The sequence below is a fragment of the Callionymus lyra genome, chromosome 5 (genome assembly GCF_982586985.1).
Source record: "Callionymus lyra chromosome 5, fCalLyr1.hap1.1, whole genome shotgun sequence".
Lineage (NCBI taxonomy): Eukaryota > Metazoa > Chordata > Actinopteri > Syngnathiformes > Callionymidae > Callionymus > Callionymus lyra.
The window spans coordinates 14,031,428-14,052,734 of NC_141822.1; the positions used below are offsets into that span (position 1 = coordinate 14,031,428).

A 21,307-nucleotide genomic window follows, 5' to 3' on the forward strand; every position below is an offset into this window, starting at 1 on the left:
GACATCATCGTCATGCTCCCCTTCATGACATCATTTTCATGTTTCCACCTCTGACATCATCGTCATGCTTCACCTCTGACATCATCATTAAGTTCCTAAATCAAAACCATTTATGATCCAAACGACACAGACGTGTCTCCATACGTTGGATCATCACGTAGAAGCTCCAACACACAATAAACAAAATATGATCCGGGGACAGAACTTTGGAAGGTCATGTGACTTGAGTGACTTCCTGTCCTGCTCGACTCGTGGTTTCAAAGTCTCCAGTGAGTTGATCGACGTGAGTTTTTTTAGTCTCCAGCTCGTGGATATTTATTATCTCTGGTCATTTAAAATCTTTTATCTTCAACTCTTCATCCACGTGGAGGTTTTTCTGGAAGTTTCTCCTCGAATAGTCATTAGATTATTATATTTTGTAGTTTTTTTTGTTTTTTTTTCTAAAATCCTGCTTCAAAGTTTCTCGTGTCGTTTTCACTAGAGAGTTTGGTTTGTCAATAAAATTGCAAGATTTTAACTTTCTATTGGAAAAAAAATGTGACTTTTATCGACGAATGTTTTTAGTCTCCCGTGTGATCAGAAGCCGTATTTATAACCGACCTTTAACCTTTTGCTAACAAACGGATTCGGACGCACTTTGGGGTTGCGAGTCAAATTCCCCGACGACCCAGCGGACAAAGTCTCATCATGTCGTGTTACATGTTTCACGGAACTTCACGTCTTAGTATTACTTCTGCTGCACAACTGACACCTCTCCTTATTTATTACACCCTCACGCACGACTGTTTGTGACCTTCAATGTTGATTAAAATGGGAAGAATTTTGCTGTGTCAGCTGATTTGTCATTTGTTTCACCAACTGTTAAAACAGAGCAAAGCGACTCTGCTGTGTTTTCTGCTGCCTATCTTCGTCACCAGAAAATTAAATTACCTTACGCTTGATGGATCTACTGACTCTTTCAAGAAACATCTTAAGACGTTTTTATTTGTTCAGGCTTTTCCTTGATTTTTTTTGTAACTCCTGTGTTGCTCTCACTGTTATCTTGACCTTTAAAGTATATATTTTATTGAGTATTGTTTCGATTGTTTAAGCGCTTTGTGACCCTGGTCTGGAAAAGCGCTATATAAATGCAAATTAATTTTAGACCACCCGTGGTCGCATGTTTTCGGTAGGGGGCGCTCTCAGTTTAAAAATGATGTGAGGTGTCAGATATTGTGGATTAGAGACTGCCATCTAGTGTTCGATCTTGTCATCCCTTTACTGCTACTTCTATGATTTACTTTTCGACTTCAGCATATCTAGTTTTTTGCTTGTCTATTTAAAAAAAAATCAAAAATGCCAAAAACGTTTTTTCCTTTCCGCGTTTTACAGTTTTTAGAACTTTCTATACATATTTATTTATGTTTACACAGAAGGATTCGCTTGTTTAACATTAATGAGGTTAATTTAAAAATGATCTACCACTAATATTGTTTATTACCATAAAATGTTTTTTTTGTCTTTTTTGTGGGAGTTTTTCAGCAATTTAAGAAATGTCTTTCTTTATTGACGGACCCTATCTATGTCTTCTCTCCAGCGGGGTCAACCCTGGTGAGGTGACATGGATTATCTCTGTATTTTTAATCACAAGATTAAATAAGAAATCCCGAGATAATGTCACCTCCAGGGCTACAACAGACCTGTTGAACCTATAGAACCTGTTTTTTCTTTTTAATCATTCATTACCAGCTACTTCTGTTCAAACTTTTTTTTTGTAATATCCATATTTTAGTGTGTTTTGAGAAGGTTTTTTTTAAACCAGAGTCATGAAGTTTAGCTTTTTTGGCAGCTCTGGATAAACATCTTTGAAAAATTATTTTTAATCTCTTTGTCGTAAGAATTACTGAGTTTTAAAAGATTTCCAGACATTTTTCCGCATTTTCTTTTCCGTTTTAGTCATTTAAGTAATTTTTTTTACCTTCAATCTTTTCTCTTGCTTTCTTCAGCAGGATCAGATCAATATTCAGTCAAACGAAAAGAACATTTCTGTGCTGAAACTGTCCTTTGTTTTTGTAGATTGGGTTTTCTTCACATGTTTTTCCAGCTCAAAAATAGTGACAAATCTTTGAAAGAACATTGTGTCCAGATGTTAATTATATAACAAAAAATATAATAATTTAATTATCAACATTCATCTTGCTCAGTCACTCAACTGTTTATAACAGGAAAACAAAAGACAGATGATTATAAACTGCATTTATTTAATTGAAAGTGCAAATTATTCATCACAAAGAAAAAAAAAAACAGTTGCTGTGCTTTTATTGTGAAGGAAGGCACTTCATTGGTTTGAACAGTCTCAGTGGACTTCCAGGTCGTTCCTCTAACATTTGGCACTTCAGAGGTAGCAGCCGGTGACCCCCGCTCCCCCCCCAAAAAAACCCCTCCCAGAGTTCCCCCTCCAGTGTCTGGACTTCCCCGTGACCAGGGTCATCAGGAGCGGCTGATGAGCGGGTACGACAGGAAGTAGCCGAGGACGGAGCCCACGACGACGGCGATGAAGATCCAGGTGTTGTAGGACATGACGCACAACATCAGCATGTAGCCCAAGGTCACCTGCAGCAGGTGCAGCAGCGTCTGGACCACGTGCAGCAGCCAGCTGGACACAACAACACAGTCAGGGGGAGTCATGGTGCGAGGACTTCACATCCTCACCCGTTCCTGGTCTTGGGGAAGAAGGACTTCAGCTGGTGGGGGGTGAGCGGGGCTTCAGACGGCGTGTAATCCAGCGCGGAGTTGCTGTCGCCCTGGATGGACCTGGTGTAAGGGGGGGGCGTGGCGACCATGCTGGAGCTGCTGGAAAGCCACACCCTCCACACTTTGAGGAGCTCGTAGAAGAGGGTGAACAGCAGGACCACGATCACCGTCAGCGCCATCCCTGGACAAAGAACCGTTGCTATAGTGACGTACAAAGATGTCAGTGTTATCAAGTTATCTTTGAATTTGTTTCTTCTTTGACGGATGTTGGCTGGGTTTCCTAGATTCTATCGTTCTTAAGGACGTAAGAAGGTTCTTAAGAAGGGTTTGGCCAAAAAGGAGCGCAAAGATATGAACCGATCGTTCGTAAGTTCTTTTGATTCGATCGTTCTTCCAGGGAATCACTGCAGATGTAAGGTTCTTAAGAAGAGTCCGGCCAAAAAGGAGCGAAAAGATATGATCCGATCGTTCGTAAGTTCTTATGATTCGATCGTTCTTCCAGGGAGTCACAGCAGGGGTAAGAATGTTCTTAAGAAGGGTTCGGCCAAAAAGGAGCGCAAAGATATGATCCGATCGTTCGCAAGTTCTTATGATCCAAACGTTCTTCCAGGGAGTCACTGCAGATGTAAGAAGGTTCTTAAGAAGGTTTTGGCTAAACAAAGTGCTTAGATACAAGCCACGGATGCATTCTTAACTGCCTTCTTAAGAGAATCTTAAGATCAGGCCAAGAATTACTTAGTGGGTCTTCTTGAGATCTGGGAAAGAAGGTTATTGATGTTTTCAATGTGTCGTCAAATGTTAAATAAAGTTTTTCTTCACTGCAAAATGAAACCTACATAACACTGTTTTGGATCTATTAGTTTTCATGACGTCATCTCAACTGTAAGAACATCTTAAGTGTATAAATGTAAATCTTACCTGCAGGACTGTGAACCTCCCAGAAGTCAAACAGCAGCGTAACATTGTTCGACGCCTCAAACGTCATCTGGAAGAAAAACATCAGTAAAGTTTAGCAGCAGCAGACGTGACACATGTTCATCTAATGTCGCTCCATTTCAATCCTCAGCTAGGTGGCGCTCTAATGCAGGAATATTCCAAGATCATCATTTGTGGAGACAATGGCCTGTTATTCTTCTCGGAACTAACAACCTGCAGCTGATCTTGTCAGTGAACAAGTCGCGTTTTGTTCCTCGTCTGGACTTACATTGTTCATTCTTTTTTTCCTTCCTTCCTTCCTTCTCCTCTTTCGCTTCCTCTCAGGCAGTCACACATAGAGACAGTCCTCACTGAACCTGGTTCTGCTCAAAGTTTCTGCCTGTTATCTCGCCACTGATTCTATACCTTTATTTAACAAGTGTCACGTCTTCAGATGATTCTGATTTAGAAGTTAAAAAGTGTGTAAATGGTTCAGTACCATCAATCCGTTTCAATTCCTGGTGACATATCCCGGGTCAAGATGACCCACACAACGCATTCACACCCATTATTTTCGGTTGTAGACTCCAGTCCAAACTTGGAAACGCAGAAAAACTAGAAGAAAATTGAACCAAAAAACCCTTCTTGTATCTGTAACTTTTTAACCATTACTCCTTAAAACAAGACCACAGGGTTGAAGTAGCGTCAACAGATGGAGCACGAATGCTCCTCCCATCATGCAACACTAATAGACTCAGGGACTCAATCATTCCTCGTGCTATTAGATTGTGTAATTCTGAGTTTGGGGGCAGGAGTGAAAAGATGATATTCCATGTTAATCTTTGTATCATTTTATTTGTGTTATTTCTCTTTGGTATATGTTCTATAAACTTAGATTTCTGCCATTGTTTTCATTTTATTGCACTTTGTTCTTGATTTATGAACATATTGCTGTGTGGTGGAAACCAAATTCCCTGAAGGATATCTCCAGAGGGATCAATTAAGTTTATCCATCCATCCATCCATCATATAACCATCCATCTATCCACCTAACTATTCATCCATCCAAACATGTTCAGCAACCCTCGACCGAAGAATTCCTACTGCTTTGAGAACCGAAAACACTGGGAAAGAAAACCAAGAACAAAGAAAAACTTTCAGAGAAAGACAGAATAAATCCAAAGTATCTTCAGCAGTGAAGGTGTGTGTAGATGATTCAACCTACTGGGATTAACACCTTCTCAATCTAAAAAGCTGATACACTTCTCTTGTTCCGAAGTGAGAACCAGCATCTCTTAGTCGTCCATCCTGTGAAATCTTAGTCTGGAAAGACTTTATTTCTGTTTTAAAAAAAAAAAGAATATTGTTTTAAACTGGTTTGAAACAGATCCTGATATTACTCTGAGACTCACCACAGCTGCAGCAGCAATGAGTGATGTATTGATCAGGAGCATTTTTTAGGAACCTTCAAGTACGCTCAGCCGAGTCTGCAGGTCTTAATAATTTACTCCTCATTCATCCGCTTCCAATTTTAAATATTTACAAACTTGACTCGACCTTTCAATAAGACGAGGTCTTTTGTTTTCTCTCGAAGAAGCAGAAGAATCTTGTGTATCCCGTCCTCACGGTGCCGAAAATAAGCTGTACTTTCCTGCCGTTTGTACAGAATTGGTACCAAATTGTCAGTTCTTGTAAAAACACCTACACTGGGAGGATCGGATTGAATGAATAAAATCGCAATAGAACAAACTATAGAAGAGAAAATGGCGGGATTGACAATATATCGTCACATCGACCATCACTAGCATCGAATGTTTTCCTAAGTATTGAGTTGAAAATGTTACTATCGTGACAACCCTAGTTGCACGTTAAAATAACTTGCGTTGCCTTTAAATATCTCTGGGTATTCCCCGTCTTTCTTCAATCGGACTCTATCTCAACGCTTGATTCTTTAATCACCTGCACGATCTTGAGACGAGCGCGTGGTGTCAGACGTTTCCGTTCATTTAGACGACATCAGCCACCATCCTGTGTCTCTGCTTTTGATAGTAACACCAGAGTCAACTTTGAAACGAACAAATGTCGAGGGGTTTAAAGTTCAAAGTCAGTGTTAAACATCACCAATAAGAGAATCAAATGAGTGAATTAAAAAAAAAGTATTTAAAATGCTCGGAAATTTATACAACAGTGATCAAAACCATCTTTCTAGTCTTTCTAGCACCACCCGAAATGCTACTGAAGTACTGAAGTATTGAATCATGCTACATTTTATAGTATATATTTTAACTATGTATTGTATGTGTAATGTCATTTTCTTCCATGAAATCGATAACGAAAAAACTATTGTTCACGAACTGGTATTGAAGGGAAGGTTATTAATGTCGAAAACATTCACTGGAATCCGTGCGAACCACAATCCGTAAGAGACGCTGGTTTCATTGGTGAAGTCATTCAAATACACTTTGCCAAGTCGTCGAAATTCTTGAACGTCACGGACAAGAGAATCTGCATTGTTACGCTATAACTTGTGACCTCCGACCTCCGAAACGGTCCTGTGTCCGAAACAATAGTGGTTAGTGCGACACACACGCTCTCATTACCAGTGTGTCGCAGAGACGTCACCGAGTGACAACGACATGTTCATTTGCGGTTTGCAAAGGTTTGAAACACGACAACATTGGATCCGAAACAGAATATTTAACTCGGCCGCACCTGGATCATAAAAAACTGGTGCGTCAAGAATCAAACGACGAGTCTAACATGACAATTATTGTCGAATAACAAATATTAAGTCAAGTTTGAGCCCGAGTTTGCGATGTTTCACGGATGATCCTCAAAGACTGTGATAAACTGTAGAATCATGCAGTAGAAAAACATCTTAAGATAACAGACGTGATCGTCTTCAGCTTCCACAGGATCGTCGGCATCTTGACTCGCCCAGAAAATTGAGCCACGTTAGTTAATGTACGACCACCGAAATCAACAAGTCATGGAAGAAAACAAGAGTTTGAACATCACTTTCTGGTTAAAATAACGGAGATCATCTCAGTAAAGTAAGTCGTTAAGTTGGATTTTATTACAAAAATCATAAGATCTGCATATTAAAACGTATTCCTTGTCGGCCGTTAAACAACTTCTTTAACTTTGTTAAAGATTAAACCACAAACTGACTGGTTCGACGAGTCGGTCGCGATCATTGAGTTTGTCTAGTTAGATTTCCAGGCGAGCGATCAAGTGTTAGACTCGCTGTTACACTTGGTTTTGTGTCAGTTGTGTTCAGGGTTGTTTCAACTTAAGACTAATTCATTCAAATTTAAGACAAACTTCATAAATTAAGAAAACCTGAAAAGACAATCATAAAATTAAACAAGTTTAGGGACAATTTTACGCATTTTATATTTTAACAAAAAAAATAAACATGACTTTTTCACCGAAAAAAATGGATAATAAATAAATAAAATACTACAAAAGTATTTTCACATTCGAAACTAACATAAAATCTTACTTATTACATGTTTTAAGACCTTTGTATTTCTTATTTAATCCATTATAATGTCTGTTAATACCTTATTTAGAATGTCATGAATGTAATGCATTTGCATACTTTTTAAGGAAATCCCCAGTATGTTACATTAAAACTCCTTTAATGAATATTTCATTTTGTTCACATGTTTTTAAGACTATTTTGATGTTATTTCATTTTTACAACAAGCAAATCCACGTTCGGTTAACTAGTTAACTAAAAGTAACTAAATATTAAAGAACATGGAACCAGGCCTAACAACATATACTAAAGTACTAGTTCAATATTTGAAACATCAGTAAAGCGACGAGATTATCGAGCATATGTTTAAAAAATATACCGAAAAAAACGAATAAATAATGTGTTATTTTCCTCAACAATGTTGAGTAAAAGCGTCAATAAAAGTCAAACTACAAGTAATAAACGCGCAGAGAGATTGTTTCGGAAGTAGTGGCGCATAAATAATTCCTGCTGAGGCAGCGAAGACTCACCGACATCATGGTGCAGCTCAGGCGGGCTCACGGTGCTCGGCGAGCGGCTAGAGTCTCATGAGGACACCCGGGTTTGGACGGAACCAGCGGCGACACAACAAAGGGTTCGAGCAGCTGAGATTGAAGCGTGAATATAAATGAGTGTCTCGCTTGAGCTGCTTGACTCCGCCCACATCTCACACCCCGTGACAACAAAGAGGGGGCTGATGGGTAATGGAGTTTTGTGAGAGGGAAATTGAGCAAGATACGAATAAAATGCCGAAGTTACGCAACTATTCACGTGATAGTGATTTTCTTGTTAATATGTTTCCTTCAAGTTTTGTTTTGAATTCCAAAAAACTTTCTAATGGTTTTCCGTGTCTTTCGGTTGACGTGATCAAAATATTATACACATAAAAACTATCTCAAATACACTAGAGCTTCCTGGGTTTGAAAGATAAATAAATATGGTATATAGATCAATCCATAATCGGTTATAAAATGTAGGCCCCACTATTTTTTATAAGTAAATATTAAAAGGTATTAAACGTTATTTTATTCAATTATTCAATAAAAAACAGATGAAACCTTTCAATGTAGAAATCATTCATTCGATTTTCATTAAAAAAACGATATGTTCATGGGTTTTCTTTAAAAGTATTAAAATGCATTCATGAAATTATAAATAAGGCATTAACTTACATTACAATGGATTATATAAGAAATACAAAGGTCTTAAAAAACATAATACGTAAGATTGTATGTTAGTTTCGAATCTGAAAATACTTTTGTATTATTTTATTTATTTAATATCCATTTTTCCGGTAAAAAAAAAAAGTTTATTATTTTGTTACAATATAAAATAGGTAGAATTGTCCCTAAACTTGTTTAATTTGATGTTTTTTTTTCAGGTTTGCTTTATTTATCAAGTTGGTCTTACATTTGAATTAATTTGTCTTAAATTGTAGCAACCCTGAACATAATTCACACAAAACCAAGTGTAACAGCGAGTGCAACATTTCAATAATAAAAATATGTAATGTTTACAACAACATTCTAATGGAACTGATGTACCTTAAAAACACTCCCTTCTTTCTTTTTCTTCACCAGTTAAGTTATAATAACATTGTAAATAATCAGAATATTTATAAAGAAACAAACTGACATTTTGTTGAAAATCAAAATATTTTTTGTTCATAATTTTGTTGAGCAGAAATTCTGAAGATACATATTTAATTTTTTCACATTATTTATTTATAAGCTTAAGTTTCCAGGATCTCCGAAGGTCATCCAGACTCTTGAGTTGTTGCTCCAGAGAGTCGAAGACGATCGTCTTTCTTGAAGCAACTGAGGCTCCACTCGGTTCCTCTTACTTCCTCAAACATCAATCAAATACACACAACTCATGTTGAATAACTTTATTTCTGTACACACCTGTACACTGTAGACGACGTTAAGGTGCAACCGTAGAGAGAGAGAGAAACGTATAAAAATACAAAAACCAGGACCATCTCATCCATGAGTGACGATGAGGGAAAAGTAGATCCGAGAACAGAGCTCAGGGGCTTCATGAAGCTTTGGTACCTCGAGATGAAGGTGCAGCTGAAGGCAGCGTTGGAACCAGGAGCGTGAAACCAGCCGTGACAGGAACATGTTGGTGGAGATGCTACCGTTGCTTCTATCAAGCGCTCGTGAAAACAAACTGGACATCATGTGTTGATGGACATTCGTGAGACGCGTCATAACAAAAGTTCTAATAACTAAACATAATGAAGCTTCCGTTTCTGTGCTTATAATCATGACAATAATATCAGAATAAAACAAACACATTTAACGACCCAGGTTGTTATTATTTTTGTAATATAAATTCTAACTATTATAAAATATACAGTTTCCAATCAATTTAATTAACCAGTGAACATTTGATTCACACATTCACAAGATACACACTCGTTTTTCAAAAGTACAGTACTGTGCACATGAACACCCAATAAAGTATCTATTCAACACTCAAGTAAGGCATTATAGTAGATAAGTGTCAACATTATTCTGATTTAAACCAGAGTTACAATGGTGTTTAAACCAGGTTTCAGTTCCTACACTGACCACCAGAGGGCAGTGTGCCCCAGCGCGTCATCTTCATTCGACTTGCATATAAATATAAACCGTTTAAACGTAATATAAAGTAAACATTCTTTAATCGACAATTAGTTTGAAAAGGTGGCGAAATGTTTAGAAAAAAAACAAAACAAGATAAAACTTATTTGTTAAATATATGCTGGGACTGAACTTTTATTTGTTTTTTAAAAACAAGAAAAACACAATCATACCACAGTCGCTCTTAACACAGACAATACGTTGATGTATTTCTGAACGTTTCTTGTACACATTCAACTTAAACCTTTGTTTATATTTTAATATATTCAAACTTAAAAACAACAGGCGAGGGCGGATCTGGAAACGATTATATATTATTTGTTAAACCTTTTTACTTCAATCAACTGCCACTAAAACCTTTGTCTTCTTGCTCACGATTATATTTATTTATTTATCCTATGAATCGTCCGATCATAACATTTCTAGTCATTCAAAGTAAGTCTGACGTCTTTGCAATGATGTGGGAAATAACCTGAAACTCAACTAAAGTATGACTCGACCTTCAACGATTAAAATCATGATTTTGCACTTCATTCGATTATATTAAAGTAATAAAAGATGATCTAAATCACTGACTCGCAGATTTTGCCTCTTCTTTCCCGCAGAAGAACTCACACACACACGCACACACACACACATACACCCCCACATATATATACACACAAACACACACACACAAAAGTTTGGTGTATCAGCATCATTTTCACTGAATTTCTTGTGCAACAATCCAAACATAAAACATTATCTTTTTCAGTCGAAGCATAAACGTGAGTGAAGATGTTCCAGGTTCTCTCTGGAGGCACTGATGAGTCGAACCGTCGAGTCGAACCGTCGAGTCGAACCGTCGAGTCAAACTGTCGAGTCGAACCGTCGAGTCGAACCGTCGAGTCGAACCGTCGAGTCAAACCGTCGAGTCAAACCGTCGAGTCAAACCGTCGAGTCAAACCGTCGAGTCAAACCGTCGAGTCAAACCGTCGAGTCGAACCGTCGAGTCAAACTGTCTTACATCACGTCCATGATCCACTTCAACCGACGGACGATGACAAACCTCTTCCATCAACGTCGTCATGAGTTCTTAACTTAAGCCGAGCCGTCGCTTCTCTACTGTCTGCTGGTCACACTCGACTCGGGGCAACTTTCCTCGTAGGTCGGCGGCGGCTCTGGAACAACAGAAGCGAACGGTTATCAGTCACAGACGCAGTGAAGTCGACAGGAATTGTTGTGTATTTTCTTCGATGAGCCGTTGTATTGCCGTCGTTCACAAACCTCACAAACTCAATTCATACTGACCAAAAATACGATCAGAATCTTTGAAATATTGTCTGTACTTTTGAGCTTAAAGAAGCTTTAATTTTCTTCACATATTCTGCAAAAATATTTGGGGATCCAGACGGTAAAGTAATGCTGTCTTCTTTCTCCTTCCCTTTATTAAACTTTTCGGATAAAAAAAAAAAATAATAACAAAAGTACATCTATTTAATGCATATGCTTTTTAGTTGTTTTCCTAAAAAACAAACAAATTATTTCACGATCTATCATTATTATACATGTTTTTGCATTATTGTTTATAATAGTATTTATTCAATATGTCTTATATTATTTAAATAAATGACCTCCTTGGCAGAGGTAATTAAAACAAGGAAAAATGATAAAAGCCTCCAAAGCTTCATTAATATCTTCAGAATTCTCAATTAAATCGTTAAAATATAAATATATATATTGTTAATATTTATTTCCACAGGTGCCTCTACTTAAGGGTTTAAATCTCAGATCCAAGTTAAGTTAAATATATTATCGAGTCACAAATAAAGTGAGCACTGATCTAACAAGATGAAGTAAAGTATGTTTAATCATTTTATCCTATTGTTTAAAACTATAAAACAAAGTTTTTAATTAATCCAACGTTTATCATAACACGTATAACGTACATGTATATGCATATGAAACAATTATACATATATATACATAAATATATATATATATATATATATATATATATATATATATATATATATATATATATGGCTTTAAGTCATAAACTGTTGTGTTCATTAAACAAAAATAACTCAGACCCACCATGAGGGTAGTCCCAGCTGCTGTACTCTGGAGGCAGGATGAGGGAGCAGGAGGTGGGCACCGGGGTGGGGTTCCCCGCCGTGAAGAAAGGAATGGTGGCGCCGGTCGACAGGCAGAAAAAGGGGGCGCTGGGTTCGGGCATGAAGCCCGGGGGCAGAGGTCCACCGGCCGGGTAACCGAAGCTGCCGGGCGACATGGTGACCGGCTGACCGGTGGCGTCCTGCTGGGAGTGGCTCTTGGTGGGGAGCTCCTCACTGGCCCCGCCCCCCGCACACAGACCCTCGTCCAGGTCGTCCTCTATCGGGGGGGCGCTGGGCATGACCCCCGACTGATCCAGGCTGGAGGGGAAGGAGGGCAGGCTGGAGGGCGTCCTGTTGACCGCGATGTTCCCGATGTAGATGGGCAGAGTGACCACGGCGTCTGGAGACTTCAGCGACACCTGGAACACCGACGGAGGAGAAGAAAGACCGTGTCAGGAGGAGAAGATACACATCTCTCACTCTTCGCTCTCCTTCTCCTTTCCATCTTCCTCTCCTTCTCCCTCCATACTCCAGAGCAGAAGACTGAGTCTGGTTCTGCTCAAGGTTTCTGCCTCATAAAAGGCAGGGTTTTTTTCTGAGCATTGTGAGTGTCCGGGATCTTTTCATCTCTTCCCTTAGATCACATGTGACCACCAAGTCATTTTATGTGGCCCCCAAAACCTTTGAAGTATATTTTTCAAGTGAAACAAGAAACTAGTCTATAAACCCCGTGGTATGACGTTTATATTACTTTCTTGTTTTTCAGCTTTAGATACCAATATTCAAATTTTAAGACTGAACAACATGTGTGCTTAAGTTAACCAGAGATCATTAAAATAGATGACTGACAGGTCATTCTGGTTTAACTTCTTGGCCCCTGACTTTTTTTTTTTTTTTTTTTAAGTCTAGTAGTAGAATTTCGGCCGCTTGCTTGATGGAGTTTGACAGCTACGTCTTATGTAGTGTTTCTTGAGATAACAATATCATGATTAGACAATGAAATTCAATTATAAGTTGAATTAACGTGTGTATATTTCTGTATATTAACACTATAATAATAATAATAATAATAATTCTGATATCAATAAAGGCTGTACCTCAATTTAATAAAGGATTCATAGAAAACTATATTATCAACTTGTCCATTAAACTGACATTACACTGTTAATATAAATAACAATTTTTAGATGTTAAGGAATTAATCACAGATAAAGGGATAGAAACACAAACTCATAGTCGTAAACAACAAGTAATCATAATATCATTTTAGACGTAAATAGGAAGTTAATGTGTTGTTTATGATCCAATAACTCGCCATCTACGCAAGACGCCAAAATCTTCAGACATATGAAGCTGCAGCTCAAATATTTACGTAACCCTCAGTTACAGGTCTGATTGTTATATAGTCTTTAGGTTGTTGGAGGCTCATTTTATCTTGATTATATCCGTGTTTGTGGACCAACATTAAAACCTTAAAAAAGATAAGGAACTCATTGTAAATCTTAACTGATAATGACGAGTTCAACACGTTGACCTTCACAGTCACAAACACCAGGAACACTGACCTGGATGAAGTACTGGATGTCGATGAGGCTGCAGCAGTCGAGCGCCGACTGAGGCAGAGGAGGGACGATGATCTGCTCTCGCCACTCCGCGTGTTTCCCCGCCTTCACGCCGGCGCCCTCCACCTCGGCGATGGTCCGCAGGTCGTACACGGGCCTCTTGGCCTTGTACGTCACTTTCTGGACGACAACATCGATGGAACGAGATGGTGGACTAACGTGCCGAGTCATGGTTACCTGAATGAGACTGGCCAACACGCATCCTGTGTCCTTGCCGGACTTGTTGTGGATCTCCGTGGCCAACTGGATCACCTGACCCGGGATGTAACCGCGGCGGTCGCTCTGGCTTTTCAGCAGCAAGGTCCCGGTCTTCACCAGCAGGTAGCTGAACTTCTTGGTGATGACGGCGTAGCTCGATTGCTGCGGAGACGCAAAGTGGGTTTTTTTTTTTGGCCCGAATCAGCAAATCATTTACGTCTTTTAAACAGAAATACACGCTTCACTGCTCGGTGAGACACGTAGCAAATTAATGTTTATCTGAATTTAGAGAAGACGTGAAGTGAATCCACATATGAAGTTCATGGACCAATCTTTAAAAGCATCACAACGCTCCAGTCTACATATAAAAAAACATTAAAAGTTGACAATATTACTTTCTAAAATGTCTTAACATCTTCTGCTGAGAGATTAAAAAGTGTGGACCTGATTTATATTGGTTATTAAATATTTGAATTGATAGTTGATCATTGATTACTAGTACAGTTCGCTCCTCCACTGACTTTTGAATGAAACATTAGATTTATAAATTCATTTTTTGTTAATTAAAAAAAGGTTTTACAGGATTATCAACTGTGAAAGCATCCGTTTATAAATCAATTTTTTTTTTTGACATAGGAATGTTGTAAATGGCTCCAAGGTCGCTGACCTCTAGTCAAACCTTTAAAATCAAAGAAATTAAGATTCGAGAAGTGACTCAACTAGCTGGTCTCAAGGGAGTAGCTTAGTAGGAAAAGAAAGATTTGGTCAAACAATTGAACGATGTGTTCACTGATTCTCAGAGGTTTCATTAAAACTTCTAATTTATTAATAACCTTTTTCCTTTACAGTTATCTTCCTAAAGCAACAACACATTATAACATAAAGACATAAGTTTTACATTTTCTGTTACATTTTGTAACATGAATCCTGAAGTAGAACCTCTGAGCTTATAACTGAGTTTTCAAATGTGCGTGTAGAAAAATGTACGATATTGCAGTCACAATATTTTGTCAGTAGTATGACAGTTGGTGCAGAAAAACTCTTAAATAACAGAAAAGAAGCTCCATGATGTAAAACAGACATTATGGTACAACATTTGAAAAAGTTATTTTGACATTCAAACGGAAATAGTGTTGGTTTGGATTTCAAAACAGAAAATCTAATTTCATACTATATCATCATAAAATGGAAGTTACTTACTTCGATGTCGGGAATCTCGTTCAGGTTGAGCATGTTCAGCAAATAGAAGATTCTCTGAGCCTTGTAGTCCTTTGAGAAGCGCGGCGTGTCGATGGTCGCCTTTATTTTGTAAATCACTTTCCCAAAAGGTCCCTCGAACGACGTTGGAATTGCAACTGAGGAAAATTAAACTTATTAGAAGATTTTCCAAACATGACGAGTAAATACTGTGCAAGTGTCTGGTAAAAATATACCCAAGAACACACCATTTTATATGGAAAATATTGTAGAAGCTTTTATCATATACTAATTACAATCTATTGTTTCTTTTTTTTAATTTATATTTAGTTTTAATGTAAATGTTTGACTGATTAGTAGAACAACAAATATAAACAACATTCATTTTAATTATTATTGTGTTGCAAGAATGACATAAATATATTTTATTCACATGTTGCTTTATATAGAATTATAATAGTATTATAATAACATTTATTTCTTCTGTGTAATTAAGTGTTTATCAATGAGTTCTAAAAGTTAACATGAAAGATAAAGCGGTAGTTTTCTTCAGCATGGGCTTACTTTGCTAACAATAATAATAATAATAATAATAATAACAACAAAACATTTAAATGTATTTTCCAGGTACATAGAGTTTAAGGTGAACTGAGGCATTAAACGACCAACTAAAGATCACACAAACATAAACAATATCTTGCTCTCAAGGTAAATTAAATAATAAACACTTAAAAAGAAGCCTGAAATATCATAACTTATCTAACACCTGTTCATTAACCGACTCCTCAAATTAGAGGCCACAGCTGTAGTGTGGCCGATGCGACAGCGGGGGGCAGCAGCGAACACTTGATAAACTGAAAGGAGATTATTAAAATGTCTTGTGCCTTGAGGAGACAGGAGGGGAGTGGAGGGGAGTGGAGAAGCATGGGGGTATGAAGACAAATTAACCAGCGACTGCACAACAGGAGAGGGCTCTAAAAATAACCCCAGTGTGCTCCGGCTCTCGACTGAGCTGCTGATAAACACTGTGTTGCCCTCAGAGGTGCCCAGTAACCTGATATCTGACACATCAACTTCATGTTTTCTATCACGCATTAAAGCGAAGAGATGGACATCAGGTTGATGCACGTGTGCTTCGGAAGTAGTGGATGCTCTCAGAAGCCTGTTTTTGTATTCTTGACGTTTGAAAACTTGGCTCCATTAAAAGGTTGTTTCACCTTCAGACGTGCATTAGAAAATTAATTTTAGTCAAGACTCCCATGAAAGAAAAACTAGTCTATTCTGCAGCCACGATTGCAACCGGTGTATAAGAATGCTGCTGATCGATGGGCTTTTTATCCAAGTTGACGTCCCACGACACAAAGCAGAGACGGTACAATTTTCTTCCGCCATGACGCCATGACGAAGGTCACAAAGAACACTATATAAAGTACAAGCTATTCTTAAGGACTAAGATTTCATGAGACCTGCAAACAATATTTTCCACCTCAAATAAATCCTCTTTACGAAAGATAGGTCTTTAATAGAGATAGTTATTAAATAGCTAAGATGGCACGTTGGTTTAGTTTTACATTTACAACATTTATTTCCTCATTAAAAGAGAAAATAAATGTTGTGTTGGAACTAGCCTGCTCAAGACCTTGGCTCCTCCAAAGGCTTGAGGGATGTCATCTTTTGTAAGTGAATTTGCGTAAAGAAACGGTGTTTAGAACATGCAAGCCTTACGTAGTCATATATAAACTCTATTTCTGTATAAGGAAGTAGCTGAAAAGCCAAATTAGCACTTTCCCAGGGGTCTTCTGGGTCCCTTTACGCCCCCTTGCATTCAACAAAAGCTGCAGAAATTCTGGAAATCTTGCAAAATGAGACCTCCAGAGGGATCAATAAAGTTTATCCATCTATAATGGGGAACAGGGAAAGGGGGCACAAGGGTCCAATTTTGATTTTGATTTGATTTTATAAAGACCTAGTTTTATTTTCATGGGGTTCTCCTGCCCCCCTAAGACCTTCATTGAGAGGTAATAATTTATCATGCTAATTTACTTATTTATATAATATATATATATATATATATATATATATATATCAGGGCCGGGTCTAGGCAGGGGCAAGAGGGGGCCTGGCCCCCTCAAATAAATGTTGTGCCCCCTCAAACTTACATGTAAGTAAGTAAGTAAGTAACAGCACAATGCCCCCTCAAGATTTGTGGCTGCCCCCTCATACATGCCTGTCTAGACCCGGCCCTGATATATATAAATAAACATTTAATGGCATCAAGGAAAATATGTATTAATTAAATAAACGGAAAAATATGGTGACAAAAAGCAGAATTTTTAATCGTTTTGGTAATTCTACTTGGAATTTTCAGAACTCGATGAAATGATCAATTTTCTTGTTAAAACTGTGGAGACACGACACGACATGACTTATGAGAGTTCGTGAAATGAACCAGATGCTGCAGAAAACGCTGGTTTTAAAATGAGCCAGTCATGTTTAAAAAGGCCTGCTTTGTGTCAGACGCAGACCGTTTGACATCAGTTACATAAAGTCATCTTAGGTCATCCAAGAGCGAACAGACTCCCTTCCATGGACGTCACTGGCTGATAACATCAGGAAAGTCAAGAGGCCTGACCGACACAAAGGAATAAAGGTTGACTCCTTCTTCAAACACTCACCTGGAAGCACAAACTGGAACTGAAAGTTGTGTTCTCCGGCCGTCAGGGTTCCTGCAAAAAACACACACATAAATCAGGACAAACATTCACCAGGAAAGTGTTTCACTGTTTGCTTATTACTAAGACAACAGAAACTTGAAAGTTTGCACAGACAAAACCTTTCGGACAGAAACTGCAGAGACACTAAGTGAAGCTTTTCCCAGCAAACTCAGTTACTCATTGATCGACCCGAGACTCTGATGGATCGACAGGTCGATGCTTTTTCTTAACCTTTTGTCTCCCAGAGTGTGAATGACTGCGTATAGAGTGTAACTTGTTAGCAAGTTAAAGTTTGAAGAAAGGCTCAGTTCTTGACTCATACGATCAAGATAGAAGTTGTACATTAAAAAGATACGTAACAAGCAAGGATGCAAAAACTATAAAGTGACAAAGTAGGTTTTGCTGCTGATGGATGAAGGCTCTTTGCAAACACAGATAAGGAAGTGAGAAAATCCTAATATTGAAATAAAAATGTAGAATCTCTGGGAATTACAATCGTGACCAAAATAACTGTTCCTCACTGAAAGAACCTCCATCGGTTCGTAAATTTAAATTGAGACGTGCTGCTGGCGAGACTGTGTGTTTGTGCTAATCCACAGTTTATCACCTTGTTCACACAATTCAAATTGTATACATTACAATAAATATATGAATGATGATTATCGCAAGAGATGCACTTAGTAACAGACAGAGTAACAAGAGCAACTGTGCAAGAATGTGCTGAAAACAAGTGTCTGTGTGATTAATTATTGACTTGTAGATATACATTTTTACATCACACCTTTTAGCACGTTTTTGCAGGAGTTTTAAAGTATTTGCAGGGAATATTTGCAAGGCTTCTAGTCATATGTTTGTTTACAACTGTTATTACAGTAACTAAATGAACCTTCTATGTTAACTTGAACGTATGCTTTATCTTAAAATAATTTATAACTTTATATTAACAATCACAAATAAATACACTTGAATGGAAAATGAATTAATTGAAATAGGGAAAAATGCATGAAAAGAATAATTACCATCGCATTATTAAAGAAAATAATTATGTTATTTTCAATAATCGTTCAGCTCTATTATGATCATTAAATGTCTCTATTTTTACTCTGATTACACCTGTCACTCCCTTTTCACAGTGACACCCTTCACCTGCACCTCCTCCCACTTAACCCGGACTCACACCGAACACGGGCGCGACACTGGATGAACAAACACTGTACGATTGTTGACTTTTTTCTCTCTGCACACGTCACCAGTTCACTGAGTCATATCATTCTTGTAAAATATAACATTTTGTTTTTTGACAAGAACATATTTAACTTTACTGACACTACACAGTCACTGAAAACAATGTTGGTGGAGGTCCAGCTGTTTCGACCAGAACACACACAAGTTAGTAAAAAGTAGTAGTAAGGTTCATCTCTTGTCGTTGGATTTACAATGGTTCCATTTTCCAGGCAGCAAAACTAAAACAGGACCACAACCGCTTTTAGTGAACCTTCTTCTCTCTTTTAAATCTGTTCATGGCGGGCGCTGGTAATAAAACTGCTTCTATTTTTGGTTTCTGCCACAAGAGGAAGTTTAAAGCAACAGTTTGAAGTAGTTAATTTCCTGTGTAACGAGTTTTCGGTTTGCAAGTGAACTTCTTCCGTTGTAGAATATTTGGAGAAAATGCATAGAAGAAGTTTATAGACTGACAGAGACTAAAAACAAACCTTCATTTTCAAACTTAATAGCTTTAATATATCATTCAAATTGAATTTAGCAACAAGCGCCAGTGAGGGCTACAAAGCGATGTTGCAGATGGAATCGCTTTCTAGATTTTCTTCTCAGCAACATTTTACCAATATATGTAATAAATAGTTCATAAAAATATAATAGAACTTTAAATTCTGAATAAATACAAAAGAAAAAATGCTATCGATCAGATATTTTACACAAAGAAAAAACAGATATCATGGAAAAAAATGTGATTAGGAAAAGATGACAACAGATAAGTTATATGTTTAAAATACTGCAAAAAGAAAAGGAAAAATACTCTCAGATGTTGCAGAAATAAATTGATGGAAAAAAAATTAAAAAATGAACCAACTATATAACTAATAGCTAATATAATAGCTATAACTAAATAGTTACAAAGCCAGAGTTGCCTCGAGAAAAAAACATTTGTAAGTTAATGAATGTTAAGAAATTGCTCGACAAAGACTGACCTTCACAGACATACATGTATTAATATATAATCAATAATACAAACACTTTTTACATGTATTTCTTCACCTTTTAAGCATGTGTCGTGTTACTCTGAGGTGTGGGTTCTTTATAAAGCAGTTTGTCGGTAAAAAATAAATTCAAATAGATGGTCATTGGTGTTATGAACACACTGCAGTTTTAACAGAGAGAAGGTCATTACCCAATAGAGCGACAGAATGAATAGAGGAGGCTGACATCACTTCTCCTCGCTCATTGACTGTCAAGCATCTGCAGCGCAGCACATTATCAGCGAGTGTGTGAGGTAATCCGTCAGTGCCCTGCACTCCCTACGGTCTTCAGCCCAAAAGGGGCTGGCAGCCCATTTTTAAAAGACGGTTTGGAAATGGAAAAATGGGAAAAAAAGATAGAGAGGCTACAGGGAGTTGGACTGACTTATGAATAATTCATGTCCAGAGAGCGCACATCAGTGAGATGGAGAATACGTTTAATATTAGTCCACCATTGTCCACATCGGTTTTGCTCCTGATGAATATTTTTTTTTTTAGCTTTGACCTCGAGGCTTTGGTTGGGGGTTACCTTGTGTCATTTTCTCCTTTTTCCTGTGGCCACTCCAGTTTTCTCCCACTGTGGATGATGCATTACTCAAAATAGATGGATAGAACTCATGGATACATTGATTTGACTATGTTTAAGAGAGTATAGTATATATTTGCAGGCTGTGTATTGGCAAGAATCTGGCGATACAACAAGTATCAGGATACATGTGTAACATTACGATATATTGCAATACTGTAGTAACAATGATATGTTATTCATTTTGCTCTAATCAAACGTGAAAGTGCTTCTAGAAATGTTTACATGTAAAATTAAAATGTAAACTTACATTAACAATAAAGAATGAAGTGCATTAACATCTCAAACAACCCGGAACAACATGTAATATCAAGTATCCGTCAGTGTTTAATTGTATTACTTTAAACTCTGTTTTAAATCCAAAATGAGTCCAAACATCAGCTTTTAAATCTCATGTTTAATATATATTAACATTTGAAATAACATTTTACTTTAATTAAAAGTAATTTTATTTATTAATTTTTGTAAAAAATAAAAATTTGATCCGATTTGACACGATTTAAAAGTAAGTTAGTGAAGCATTTAACGGTGTTATGACTAAACTAAACTGGTTAAATGTAATTTTTTGTCATTATGATGTCCAGTGCAAAAATATATATTTTGAAAATATCGATACAGTTTTATGAATAAAAATATTGTTATATCAATATTTTCTTACACCCCCAATATATATATTTTGTATCACCAGATACTTGCTATACACACCCTGATCAATGTGCACATACTATATGTGCAACTAAACAGTACATATATATATACATGTTTTCTACTGCTAAGAAACCAGGAAATCATGCAAGATCACTGCAGTGACTGAGGTCGAGAGGATACAGTGAACTCCAAC

At 37.4% G+C, this 21,307-nt stretch overlaps 2 protein-coding genes across 2 annotated transcripts in view; both read right to left on the reverse strand.

The window, feature by feature from the left end:
- Positions 1-2,220: 2,220 nt before the first annotated feature.
- Positions 2,221-7,818, reverse strand: slc31a2 (solute carrier family 31 member 2). The gene is made up of 4 exons (XM_087792471.1): positions 7,663-7,818; positions 3,652-3,718; positions 2,692-2,914; positions 2,221-2,635 (listed from the first exon to the last, which is right to left on the reverse strand). The coding sequence occupies exons 1-4, from the start codon at positions 7,669-7,671 to the stop codon at positions 2,470-2,472; spliced, it is 465 nt and encodes a 154-aa protein (XP_087648597.1). The 5' UTR covers positions 7,672-7,818; the 3' UTR covers positions 2,221-2,469.
- Positions 7,819-9,044: 1,226 nt separating this feature from the next.
- The window catches only part of arrdc1b (arrestin domain containing 1b), a 31,675-nt gene continuing 19,412 nt past the window's right edge, over positions 9,045-21,307 (reverse strand). Inside the window, exons 3-8 of the mRNA XM_087791049.1 lie at positions 17,587-17,637; positions 14,915-15,069; positions 13,694-13,876; positions 13,460-13,636; positions 11,875-12,313; positions 9,045-10,958 (exon numbers count right to left, since the gene is read on the reverse strand). Coding sequence (XP_087647175.1) covers positions 10,900-10,958; positions 11,875-12,313; positions 13,460-13,636; positions 13,694-13,876; positions 14,915-15,069; positions 17,587-17,637 — 1,064 coding nt within the window. The 3' untranslated portion in view covers positions 9,045-10,899. The remainder of the gene's footprint in view (positions 10,959-11,874; positions 12,314-13,459; positions 13,637-13,693; positions 13,877-14,914; positions 15,070-17,586; positions 17,638-21,307) is intronic.